At 36.0% G+C, this 13552-nt stretch overlaps 1 protein-coding gene across 10 annotated transcripts in view; it reads right to left on the reverse strand.

Moving 5' to 3' along the window:
- Positions 1 to 13552, reverse strand: part of Ccdc88a (coiled-coil domain containing 88A) — a 176272-nt gene that overhangs the window by 20391 nt on the left and 142329 nt on the right. For 8 of the 10 annotated variants that reach the window (XR_009381759.1, XR_009381758.1, XM_059275204.1 and 5 more), the window contains 7 exons: positions 10468 to 10613; positions 8805 to 8897; positions 8465 to 8679; positions 4792 to 4875; positions 3616 to 3819; positions 2962 to 3033; positions 1319 to 1399 (listed from right to left, as the gene is read on the reverse strand). Coding sequence is in view for 8 of the 10 variants with exons in the window: in XM_059275204.1 (XP_059131187.1) it covers positions 1319 to 1399; positions 2962 to 3033; positions 3616 to 3819; positions 4792 to 4875; positions 8465 to 8679; positions 8805 to 8897; positions 10468 to 10613 (895 nt within the window). In the remaining 2 variants the exon portion in view is untranslated. The remainder of the gene's footprint in view (positions 1 to 1318; positions 1400 to 2961; positions 3034 to 3615; positions 3820 to 4791; positions 4876 to 8464; positions 8680 to 8804; positions 8898 to 10467; positions 10614 to 13552) is intronic. The other 2 variants (XM_059275207.1, XM_059275201.1) reach the window with 1 other exon arrangement.

Consider the following 13552-nt stretch of genomic DNA (forward strand, 5'->3'; position numbering starts at 1 on the left):
TGGTATGTAGGCCAGGTTGTCCTAGAACTTGCAATTCTCCTGTTTCCCGATCCTAAATGCTGAGAATACAGGCATGTCACCATTCGTGGTTTATCTTTCTTCAATCTCCATTATCTGATTGGTTCAGATGTCCACTGCTGGTTAGTACTACCACATAAACTTCAAAGATTTACTTGAGATTGAATTATATAGAATGGACACTAGTTCTAGAATAAAGTCCCTAAGAATGTTCACTATTCCTTTATAGGACTGATTATCAGTAATGAACTGTACAATACATCAAGACAGAAAATTATCCCATCATAAAGAGTAAGGCAGTCATGGAAGAATTTTCTAAAGTTGTATTATTTCTCAGAACTAAGATTTTCTTATATTTTCAAGTCAGAAGGAATTTTTTATGGTTTCAGACTATATTACTATCACTATGATTTATAAAAAGAGAAATTAATTTCCCTCAAAATCATATTCTGATCATTGTAATGAAAGTCATAAACTTAATTATAAAAATGACTAAGACAAATAATGTTATAATCCAAAAGCAATAGAACAAATGCATCCATTATTACAGCTGTACAAGTCTAGAGTATAGAGAATAGCTATGGTAGTGTTTAACAAGCACAGTCTGTAAGGGCAATAATATATTTTAACGAAAAGCGCACTAGTCAAGATTTCCAGCTGTTACTTAAAAATCTCACCTTGGAATACACATTAAAACACAAAAGAAATAATTCTTTATATGAGCCATGTGTGCATCCATATACTTCTTATGTGACATACATATATACACAAAAAAAGAAAAAAAGAGGAATGTACTTTGTTGACAAAGTAAGCTAACAGTATTTCTAAAATACAAGTAATGCAATTTTAATGCACATGCATCATGAAAAAACTTAAGGACAACCATTTATATGTCAAGCACAAAATGTCACTTAAAAGAAGGGCCTATGGATAATTCTAAACCATAAAGATTACAGTGAAGACTATTTTATCTGTGAAAATGAAGAACTGAAACCAAAATAAATGCTCCTGATTTTACATTTGTATACATTGAAATACATCTGTATCACAATGTAAAAGTGCAAGCATTCCAGAGAACTATGTTTCAAACATAGATAATTTGGATTTTGCACTTTTCATCAGAAACGTCATCCCATTTCCAACTTTTTCCTCTCTGGTTCTGGAGCTAAACTCAGGCAGGGCCTTGTGCATGCTAAGCACAAGGTGCTCTACCACTGAGCTGCACTCTCTATCCTCCTCCTACTTGTAAACAATCCTGGAAACCAGAGGGAGCCCATGAACAAATTTACCTACAGCATACCTTTGACTTCATGGAGTGAAGCATTATTATTGCTATTGCTAGTGGACGTTCTGCCACTATCAAGGCTGGCTGGTCTTGACGCTAAATGAGAAAATCAGGAGACAATATAATGAAACTTTCATCTGAGAGCACTGAATCTTACATTCTGGTCACAGAATGCTTTGAGGACACAATCATGCATACGTCTCAGCCTGGGCATGCTCACAGAATGGTGAATCATACAGATTTCAAAGTAAAGACATTTAGATAGTTCACTAAGATACTTTGGAACGCGGCACTTCTGGAAAAACAGCTGAAATTAAAAGACTGAGAGGAAGGGAGAAAGAAAGGAGGAAAGAGTGATTTCTAGAGATGGATACCACAACCTTTTCGATTTAATAAAATTCCATGTTCCCCTTGTCGTCACCAAATGGTACAGATTAGGTAACTTACAACAGAATAGGTAAGGGACCACTTTGCTTCAGAGATGCCGTCAAGTGGAGGAATGTGACCATCTACACTGTTAACATCACACACAGACACATACACACACACACACACACACACACACACACACACACACACACACACAATTTTTTTAAAGGTTTAATTTTATGTGTATGAGTGTTTACACATACCATATTTGTGCCTGATGCCCTCAAAAGTCAGAAATGGGCATCAGATTCCCTGGAACTGGTGTTGCAGATGGTTGTGGGCCAACATGTGGGTGCTGGGAACTGAATCCAGTTCCTTTGCAAGAGCAGCAAATTAACTTAACTGTTGAGTCATCTTTCTAGCCCCCAACATCCTATGTATTAAACAATTTTTATTTAATAATTATTATCATGTACATGAATGTCTGTGCCATGGCACATGGGGGAGGTCAGAGGACAACTTTAGAGTTTCCTTTCCATCTACCATTACCTGGATTCTGTGGGTTGAGCTCAGGGAGCTGGGCTTACATGGCAAGTGCTTTTAACTGCTGAGCCATTCTACTGGCTCTAATACTCTATATTCTTCTTTTAAAAAGTTATGTATATATGTATGGGTTTATGTATATGAACACAGTGACTGTAGTGGCCAGAAGAGGGTGTCATTGCCTCTGAATTTAGAGTTTTAGGCAGTTATGGACTGCTCATTGTGGATGTTGGGGACCTAATGGGTCCTCTGCAAGAGCAGTATGAACTGCTGAGCTATCTCTCTAGCCTCATGTATCTTATATTCTTATATGTATATTCTATATAGTTAATACTGCTCCATGGTATTTCTTAAAAACCTGCTTACTAATGAAGTTTATTTTAGCATGTTATCTATTTGTTCCTAGTAATAATTTCACTTGATAAAACAGGATTTTCCAAATAGGAATTAAAAAATCTAAAATACTCTACACTGTAGAAAGTTTGGTTTTTAGTATTCATCCTTTATCAATATAAGTATTTAAATCCTAATGGTGAAATACAACTCTTATAATTAACCTTATATGAGAATAATAACAAAATTACCTCTGAATACTCACATGAAACAAAAATCTTAAAAGGGACAAATGCAGTATTAGATTAGAAGAAATGGAAGAAGTAATGCTACATTCACTGACTCAATGCAAGAATCTCAACATTCCCATTCAGTTTGTAATGTATACCATCTAAGTTAACTTCATCGCTTACCATGAACTCTTGATCCCGTACTAGAATCATCACTAATACCCTGTGGACTTACGTCTTCAAAGGATGTAGTATCTACATGAAATAGCAAAATGGATATAAATATATTTTGTACTAAAACAATTTCACTACAATACTACAGAATGTGGATATTATTTTTCAGTCACACACAGTACATCTTGATTTAATGTATTCATAGACTCAGGCAGAAACTGGAACTAGAAGAAAAGAGTAGCTCTGTTGAGAATTGACTTGTTAAGAAAACACTAGAAGCAATGAAATAGTCTCCCCCGTGACCCTGCAAAGCAAAGCAAAAACCTGGGTCGTTCTATGTAGCTTTCTTAAGTTGTAGTGCTTTTGGGCTTTAAGAAAGAAACATACCACTCCTCCTCTTTTCCACTCTTTATCTGTTTTTCTTCTCTTCATGTAAGTTCATTAGCTAGTTATTATGAGAGGAGGCCTACGAAAGATTTTGATTATTTACATACTATCTTAAAAGTTTGACACAACTCGAAATTTTCCCCAAATCAAATCTAGATCACAGTTTGATAATTATTTCAGGTTGTCTGAAGAAAAAAAAAGTACATAGGGAAGTAAAATTAAAATTTCTGTTGCCAACAGTTAAACAGCACAGTGCAAATAGCAGACGGCCTATACCTTTATTATTAACCAACTGCTTGGACCTGAAGGCTGCAGAAGAGCTGACAGTTGAGAAGTTGACGGCTGTGGTGGAGAAGGCCAGAGCTCCCAATTCTTTTCTCCTTTTACCCGTTGGAAGATCATCAGGGACCTCCAAATTTTCAGTACTACCTGTCCACTGTCCTCCTGCTAGGACCATGGACTGCACCAGGTCATTCATGGCTGGGATGCAAATGAGAGCAAATGAATCAGCATGGTTAATGGATTGGCTCTTATTTCTATTTTGTATTATAAATGATCTGGTTCTGTCTATGAATTAATGCAAATGGGCCCCAAACTGTAACTACAAGGCCATTTGAGTAATGACATGCATTCAGCTGAATGAAATGAGGCCAAAGGCTGATAAATTCCAGTACTCTTACCACCCCCCACCACCTTTAGAAGACAGAAAGGAATTTTACTATGTACAATTGCCATGCTTTTGTGCTGTGATGTGAAATAGAATCAGAAGCCTTCACAATGCAGTTTTGTGGTGATAAAAATGGAATGAAATAAGATGGACAGCAATTTTACACAGTGTCATTATTGAAAATGAAAAAGAGTCCTTGGTCAGAGCAGGTTACTGAATAAATTCTTCATCTTTATAAATCAAGTAAATTTACCAATGAATAAAAACCTGAAAGAGATACTCAAAGTAACAGACATTTAATATGATTATGTCATTACCCGTTTCACTTAAAGAGAGAAAGCCGAGATTATTACATAAAGAATGACAAACATTTTCAAGGATTATAGGCCACTTTATTCATTCATTTATTCATTTAATTAGGTTCATTAAGGAAATGAATTCCTAATGCTAAAGGGTTTGTTATATTTTTACTTAAACTTCTTTGGGGAAAACTCTGTATGGCATATAAAATTAAGTTTGTTTGTTTTTGCCAGTTTTAAGAAAGCACTGGACATTTACAAGTATATTACATGTATTACTAAACATATGCATATATATGTATGAGTATACATATAATGCAAATTCAATGCCTTTTTAAAAAAATATTCTTCCAGCTCCTCATATTAAAGTAAGACTGCACTTTACAAAATAAGAAATTAGTACAGTCCAGAGAAAGGTTAGTGAAAAATTAGTGATGGAAGCCAGTGTGGTCATTTGAAAGAAGCTGAACTGTCATAAAGTCTTACACATGGAACGACGGTAGCAGGCCTTCATTTTGTCTTTATCCTTCGGTCTGTTCCTCAAAAAGGGCAGTCTTTTCAGTGCAACCACTTTAATGTCAGAGCATGAGGAAAAACAGAAACAGGGAAATGAAAGAAAAAAGGGAGAAGAACAGATGGGAGTTAAATGTTGAAATTAAGGACAGGAATGAATTGAATGTTGGTCTCGCTATGTACGCTACATTACAGCTAATACCCTCACGTTGCTGAGGGTAGTGAAACAGGAAGCATGCACTCTGTACTGTAAATGCTTAGAAAGCACTGAAGACAACCATGAGGAACATGTATTTTGAAAGCACTGGCTACAGTCATATAAAAACAGGAACTGATTAGAATTACTTAGGGAGAAACCAAATTTCCTAGTTAAATTGTAAAAGTAAACTTTTAAAATTTGGCTATTGGTGGCTTATATTATAAAGGATGAAGCATACAAGGTTTACAAGCATCTATTTTCTTTAAAATTTTTAAGTTTAAAGGCTTTTTAAAAAAATTAGGAAAACGCATATCCCACTAGAGAATTTTAGTAATATGTATGTGTATATCTATGTCTATATACAGATGCAGATAATACACACATATATCAACCATAGGGTGGTTAGATATTTAAAGAAAAATAAACTTTAAAAAAAGCCTTAAATTTTTATTAGTCTCCTAAAGTTTAATAAAGGAAACAATGATTTAAACTGGAATCCAGTGCATTGTTTAGCAGCACTGTGAAGATACACATTCTTTCAACAAGTCTTCCTGCAGATGAAAGAGCAGGTATATTAGGCTCATTTTACAAAAAGCTGGTTGAGAGAAGGAGGAAAAAAAGAATAGTTTGACATTAGCAATAAGTGCTAGCACTAAGTTTTGAAAAAGATAAGAAAAAAGGAACCCCATGATAAGCAAAATGGGAGGGAAAATTTTAAAGATATTTGGGGGCTGGAGAGATGGCTCAGCAGTTAGGAACACTGGCTTCACAAGTTCAATTCCAAGCACCCATACGGCAGCTCACAACTGTCTGTAATTCTAGTTCCAGGGGATCCAGTGACCTCTTCTGGCTTCTGAAGGCACCAGGCATGCATGTGGTACCAGACATAAGGGCAGGCAAACCATTCATGTACATAAAATTAACATAATAATAAATAACAAATTTAAAATGTATTTTGAAGGGCCTGTAGGGTAGATTTATGCAAAAAAAAAAAATGAAAAGAAGCACTCCACAAAAACACTTTTGTGAATTAAAGGACTACTGCTCAAGTATAGGAATCATTAGAACAAATACTAAACTATATCTTCTTAGTATGGCTTAATATAAAAATAATTATATGTTTATAAAAATATATTATACATAACCTTAATAACTATGTTCTTTCTCAGAAGGTTGTCATCAGCATTGTAAATATTCAAAGCTATTTTTCTGATAAATTGGTAAATATTCATTGAAAGATGTGCAAGCTAGAATAGCTTCTTAATTTGTCTGACTGCTGTGAGGAGAGTCATGATTCATTTAAGCTTTTTAATCTGACATATTTTTTTTTCATGCTGGGTAAACATAGCTAGTCTCAATGATCAAAAAGAATGAACCAAAAGCAATGTAAAAATGGACACTTAGCTAAAACAAAGCTGAATGGTTGCAGCATGCACATGTCATGTGTAGATACTTTTCTTTTTTTTCCTTTTTCTGTTTTCAGCTGTTTTTCAAAGACTGCTTTACTGACATGACAGACAGACATTCTTCCAAAATGGGCAGGATAAAAAGAATTTAAAATTTGCCAGGGATGTAATTCTTCTCATGGCAATTATGTTTGAAATATATAATGTTCTTTTCCCAAAGCATACTTATATTAAAGGTACATTTATGTTTATTGAAAACAAAATCTAAAGTTGAACAACTGTAGAAAAGGAGAATATTGTTTCCTTCTGATTTTTATCCTGAATGTTCCAGGAGGTAGTATGAAAGAATGACTTAAACTTCAGACAGACAGAATGACATTAAAAAAAAGGGGGACCTTTGTGTGTGTGTGTGTGTGTGTGTGTGTGTGTGTGTGTGTGTGTGTGTATTCTCATTATATAATCTCTAAATTATATTCTTCTAACTTAGTTAAGGACATACATTACATTTTCTTAATAGGATGTCAGATACTTTTGTGTCTAAAGGCAGCAGATCAAACTGACTTATTAGCTACCTCTAAAGGAAAACTTAATGATTTCTCCATATCAGTATTTATCAATTAATAGGTGGACAAGGTTAGATGGCAAAGGATCCTAGATAATAATCATCTTATGTGGTGTTATACAATTATATTGCTTTCTAGAGATTATGAGATGTATATTATACTTTCTGTTGTTAGCACTGATTGACTATCTAGGCCGCTAAAACTGAATTGTGAAATATGTGCTACAGTCCTAAATACCATCATCTCCTTTTGGAGACAATACACAAGGCCATAACATTGTACCATTATTTGAGTATTTTGAGAGCCATCCACATGGATAGCCTACCTCTGAGGGAAGCAGCAGCTGCCTTTGCTTACTTTTTTTTTTTTTTTTTTGGTTTTTTTGAGACAGGGTTTTGGTGCCTGTCCTGGATCTCGCGCTGTAGCCCCCTGGGCTCACAGAGATCCGCCTGGCTCTGCCTCCGGAGTGCCGGGCTTGCCTACTTTTTATTTCAAAAGAATAGTGTGGTTTGTTTGTTAGAAAGAGGGTTTTATGTAGCCAGGCTGGCCTTGAACTTGCTATAAACCAGAAGAAGATTCTGAATTCCAACCTTCTTGCTTCCACTCCCCAGCATTCAGATTATAAGTATGCATCACCTCACCTGCTACATGTATGAACTTATTGACACTGGGAATGATGTGATCAAAGTATATACTTTTCCAGTTATTTTATGAGAACACAGATAGTCAACTGTGTAGACATCTTCAAAGAACTTAGTATTGAATTCTTTTCTCTTTTTCTTAAATTATATACTTTTTAGGCTCTTTCTTTGGTCTTGCTATTTTGCTAAAACACACAGTAGTAGTAGTAAACTAAAAAGTCTATAATTTTTATCAGGCATATTACGTGGGACTTGTAAGTCTAATAAAAACTAAATTTTAAGTTTATACATTTACATTTCCCCATCTTTATTTCATTTTAACCAAAACTTTAGCAAGTATCTCTCAATTTTTTGAGACCAGTTATCTTTAAATAATTCTGTTATTCCTCTTCAAATTAGTATTTATTTTTCTTAACTTTCCCAATATGATAACTCTGTTTCAATTTCATACTACCAAAGCTTATGAGCAAAATCCACATTATAAAATGTCTTATTTTGAGTAAGTTATAAATACTAATGAAATGAAATTTCATTCTTATTTCTTATCCTTATAATTAGTCTGTGAAGCCTATTTTAGGAGCAGACATAGCCAAGCTGTTATTTCAATGTTCTTTTCACAATATTTTATCTTACTAGCATAATGATGGTTATCTCTATGTACATGTCAGAAAACCAGGTAGTTGTACACTATTGTAGTCTGCAATTAATTTTAGAAACATAAAGTTAAAATGAAATATCATTCATCAGACTAAAAGATTGTTGGAAGTTGTTTTTTAAAAGAGAAATCTTTAGACAGGATTCTAAATCAATACTCTGTTTAAAGCACTTAGCACTCACTGCTGCTCTTCTTGGTCCCCAGAGTTTGGCCATCTTCTAAAGAGTTTGACCCTACTGAAGAGCTATCTTGACTGTCTTGATGAGGCAGCTGAAGAAATCCTTCACTGGAGTCTGAGCGGGTAGGCGTTAATGTTAGAGACTTCTGACGTTCCCGATTAATATCTTTCTTGGACTTTATCAATTTTCTCATTTTTAGAGTAATCCAGTTGCCTCTCCTAATAGAATTAAAAGAATTCTTAGTCTAAAGTTCAACAATAATCCTCATAAAATGATAAGCCTCAACAATACTACAAATAAAGTTTTCTTCAAAACAAGATCCATAAAATTTGATTAGTGGTACCTTCTAGGAGGAGATGGGTCATAAAATTTGTATTGATCCATAATTTTCTCTTCTAATTTCTCTTTTTGTCGTCTCAATTCATTTAATTTATCACTATAAAAATGGAAATTATATTTTAGAATATGCATAATATCTTATACAATGACTATGACCTTATTTCTTTCCAGAACATAAACAAACACAGAAACCATTATTGGTATCTGAGACCTAAAGTAGTAACTATGAGTTTCTTTTGTATTTCTCCTTTTCTTTAAATGTACTTAAATAAGGGGATGTAGGACTTATAAGTTTCAATTCTACAACAGGAATTATCTGAAACCTTCTATAGTATAATCTCATCATATAATTGTCTCAACATCTTTGTACTGTTATTTGATATTATACAAGCATTGGTTTCCTAACTTTTTAGTCTATCAAACTTTCTTTATAATGAAGTATGCTTTACTAAACATAAATAAAAACTTTTACTAGATATGTATTTTTCTAACAATTATTGATATATTAAATAATCTTGAAACTACAATTTCATGGAAATAGATTCTTTCCTTTTAGGCTGAATTACTCATGCTTAACTTACTTTTAAAGATTTAGTTCTGACACTCCTCCCCCAATGGATGAGTATATACTCTATTCTTCACATTCTATTTTCATTTCATGTTTTTGGTAGTTGTGATGGTTTAAATAGGTATGGCGTCCATAGATTTATGTGTTTGAATACTTGGTCCATAGGGAGTGGCACTATTAAGAGGTGTGGTCCAGCTGGAGTAGGTGTGGCCTTGTTGGAAGAAGTGTGTTACTATGGAGGCGGGAGGTCTCATATACGCTCAAGCCACACCCAGTGTGACATTCCTGCTGCCTGAGATCAAGATGTAGAATTCTCAGCTCTTTCTCCAGCACCATGTCTACCTATATGCCACCCACCATGATGATAATGGACTAAACCTCTGAACTGTAAGCTAGCCCCAATTAAATGTTCCTTTATGAGAGCTGCCTTGGGGGGCTGGAAAGATGGCTCAGTGGTTAAGAGCACTGACTGCTCTTCCAGAAGTCCTGAATTCAATTCCCAGCACCCACATGGCAGCTCACAACTGTTTGTAACCCCAAGATCTGACACCTTCACACAGACATACATGTAGGCAAAACATCAATACACATAAAATAAAAAATAAAATAAAGAAATAAAAAAAAAAAAAAGAGTTGCCTTGGTCATGGTGACTCTTTGCAGCAATAGAAACCCAAAGACAAAAGTATTATCTTGATAAATCTTAGGTCTAAAAGGCCTTTTCCTGATCTTCCTGAGGATCACTACCATTTATATGAGAAAGAAGTTGCTGTTTGTTACTATCTTGAGAAGAATGGAAAGGATAAGGATGCTAAATTCTGTCTGATTGTGACAGAATGCCAAATTCACTCACTGACTCATTACTTTAAGACTAAGTGAGTCCTCACTCCCAAATGGAAATACCAATTGTCTACAGTTCACTACAGCACCATAAGTTTGTCTTGTGCACTCAAACAGTAAGATAATTTTAAATAAAAAAATACATACTAAAACAATGATAAAATAACATCAAGTAAAACGGGCATGGATTTTTCTCTGCCACTAGGTACAGCAGTAACATCATGAATAATACTTAAGAATACAAAACTCTTTGGTACCTACATGTACTGTCTTTGTTCAACATGAAAGAGATCCTTGCTCTCCATGTTTTGCTCCAGCAGCGTTCTGTTCTGTAGCATCAGTGTCTGGATCTGATCCAATAGGTGACGATTTTCTTCTTCTAAATTTCCTTTAAGTTGGCTAAGCAACTGTTTAGACACAAACATTTATTTTTGAAGACAGATTTCCATTTTACACAAATCATCTGAAACATCTAAAATATATTAAGTATTTCATGGAGACTCACTTGATCAGAACACAGACACTATGCTAAATTACCTGTTAGTAAGTATACATTAAGTCTTACAAATATTGGATCTATCATATCTAGTTCCAAAATCAGTGCTTTCTAGCTTCAGATCTGTTCAAAAGCTACACTCAAATAGTTTACCTTCTACTTTAGTGGCTAAGAAGTAAATGCTTAATAGGATAGTTAATTCTCAAATCTATACAATAAGGATGGCTTCTATCCTGCCAATATTACCCCAAGGATTTAGGTAAAGTACCTGGTTGCAACATGGTAGTTACTTAATACAGCTTATTCTTTTCCCAAGCAATGTTTTCAAATAAGCATAAAAATCTACAAATAGTTTGGGATAGCTTGATCAAAGAAAGTAATTTAATCAATGATTGGTATGAACAGTTACTTTAGGCTTTTTGTGAAAAGTCAGCAGAAATTGGAAATATACCCTAGCTAAGCCACAGTTTACAAAACTCAAAGGAATTATTCTAAAAACTTATCATTCCTTTTAGCGTAGATTTCTGAGCCCCAGCATCAGGTTTCAACAATCTAGAAACAGCCTAGAGATCTGAATTAAAAGCAGCAACAACAAACAAGCAGCACAAGTCTAGCAACTACTATGTCCCTACTTTCTCAAGTGGAAAGTAAGGATTTGAAAAGTTCTCAGCTGGGTGGCGGCAGTGGTGCACGCCTTTAATCCCAGCACTCGGGAGGCAGAGGCAGGCGGATCTCTGTGAGTTCAAGGCCAGCCTGGTCTACAGAATGAGCTCCAGGACAGCCAGAGATACACAGAGAAACCCTGTCTCGACAAAAAAAAAACAAAAACAAAAAAACCCCAAAAACCCACAACACCAAAAACAAACAAACAAACAAACAAACAAACAAACAAACAAAGCTATCAAAGGCAACAGGAAGAATGGTACTTAGGAATATACATATTGAATACACATAATACATAATAGTAGATACGACTTTAGTACTCTATTGTTTTGTCTCTTTACATGTTAAAAAATTAAAATGTGGTAAACTTGTCAAAAAGCTGAAGGCATTCATTTTCTTCCCTATCTAAAGTTTTGTTTAGTTTTGAGACAGGGACTCATGTAGCCCCAGCCACATAACTTGTTATATAGCTGATGGTGACCCTGAACTGATTCCCCTGCCTCTACCTCACCATGCCTACTTTATGTAATGCTGGGGGCTTCTTGCATACTAGGTAAGAACTCTATCAACTGAGCTACATTTCTAGTCCTGCTATCTATACCTTCTTGCAGTATGAATTCTCATTCTTCCTATCAAGCAGTGAAATCTATATCCTGTTATAGTGGTTTGAATGAGAATGTCCTCATAGGCTCCAATGTTTCACCACTTGGTCCCCAGTTGGTGGCACTGTTTGGGGAGGTTTAGGAAATGTGGCCTTACTGGACAAGGTACATCACTGTTTGTCACTCTGGGTAGACTTTGAGGTTTCAAAATCTTGTCCATTCTCAGTTCTCCCCTCTATTTTGTGCTTACAGTAAAGAAAATGAACTCTCAACATCCTGCTCAAGCCACCATGCCTGCTGCTCGCTACCACGCATTCTTCCCATGACAGACTCTTCTTATCCCTTTGGAACTATAAGGTCAAATGAACTTTCTCCTATGATTTACCTTGTTCACAATGTTTTTTCACAACAATAGAAAAATAACTAATATACGTGTTTTCTTGAACTTGGAACAGGTTTGGCCAAGAAAAAGTGAAAATAACACATGAAAATTTCAAGTCTAGGTCCTAGCCATTGTGTGTGTTTCTACTCAGAGTATTGGGACCTGCTAGAAGGTGGGAAATTATGAAGAACAGAGAAGAGACAGTGCAGAACACCACAGACCAACCTGCCCTACAGTGTCTCTTCCAACTAAAGATGCAGAAGTGAACCTTTGGGCTTATATATTAGTGGGTATATTAGTTATGTGTTCAGATGTTAAACTAGTGCCCAGATCAAGAAACAGAGTGTTAACTGTACTTCAGAAAAACTCCTGTGCTGCCTTCTAGTTACCAACCTTCCTTACCAAGGTTAACTCTCATCCTGGCCTCTCCAAATCTTAATGATATATCATTGCACACCCAGCCAAGGGCTACTCTTTTATTCAAATTACCCAAACTTCTGGCTCACCAATCACTCAGCATTCCATCTAACAGCGGCAATTAGGTGAGTTCCCCTTTTGGTTGGTGTAAACGTTTCCCTGCGTCTGAGGAAGTGACCGTTGAGTGTCTGGCACTCCTCTAGTCCTCTTGGAAGTGGAGGTACCCCAGCCACAGTCTTTAAGGCTACGGCTGGCCCTGTTCACCTGACCACACCCCCCACCCCCCCTTCATGCTCAGAGCTGCAATCAGGCAGGTAGAAGCATCCCTTCCTGTGCTCTCCCATCTTCCCACAAAAGGAGCCACACAAGTCTCCCTTTTTCAGCCATTTCCTCTGGATGAGTCCTTTCCCCTAGAGCTCGGTTTTCTCTCCTCATATCACTTTTACCGAAGCCCTGGTACCAGGCACCTGAGTCTCTCCGTTGGCTTAGCCAGGCTAAGCTGGACCCCCGTTGAGTTGGGTGATGACCCTCTAAATAGCTTGGTCCCTGTTCGGTCCTCCCTGAGTCCAGGGGACGCCTGTGACTACAGGCTACAGTGACTATTTCCCTCCCCTCTCATCCACGGGAAATGGAAAATGGAAAATGGAAATGGAAATTTCAGGGAAATGGAAAGAGACCCTATATGTAAAAGCCTTCTCTTACCTTTGCTCCAAGGCTTCTCTCTGTGCCTCCTGTTCCCCCACCCAGCTATTGCTAGCTATGAAGTCAGAGCAGGATGAAACAATT

Source organism: Peromyscus eremicus, chromosome 10 (genome assembly GCF_949786415.1).
Source record: "Peromyscus eremicus chromosome 10, PerEre_H2_v1, whole genome shotgun sequence".
NCBI lineage: Eukaryota > Metazoa > Chordata > Mammalia > Rodentia > Cricetidae > Peromyscus > Peromyscus eremicus.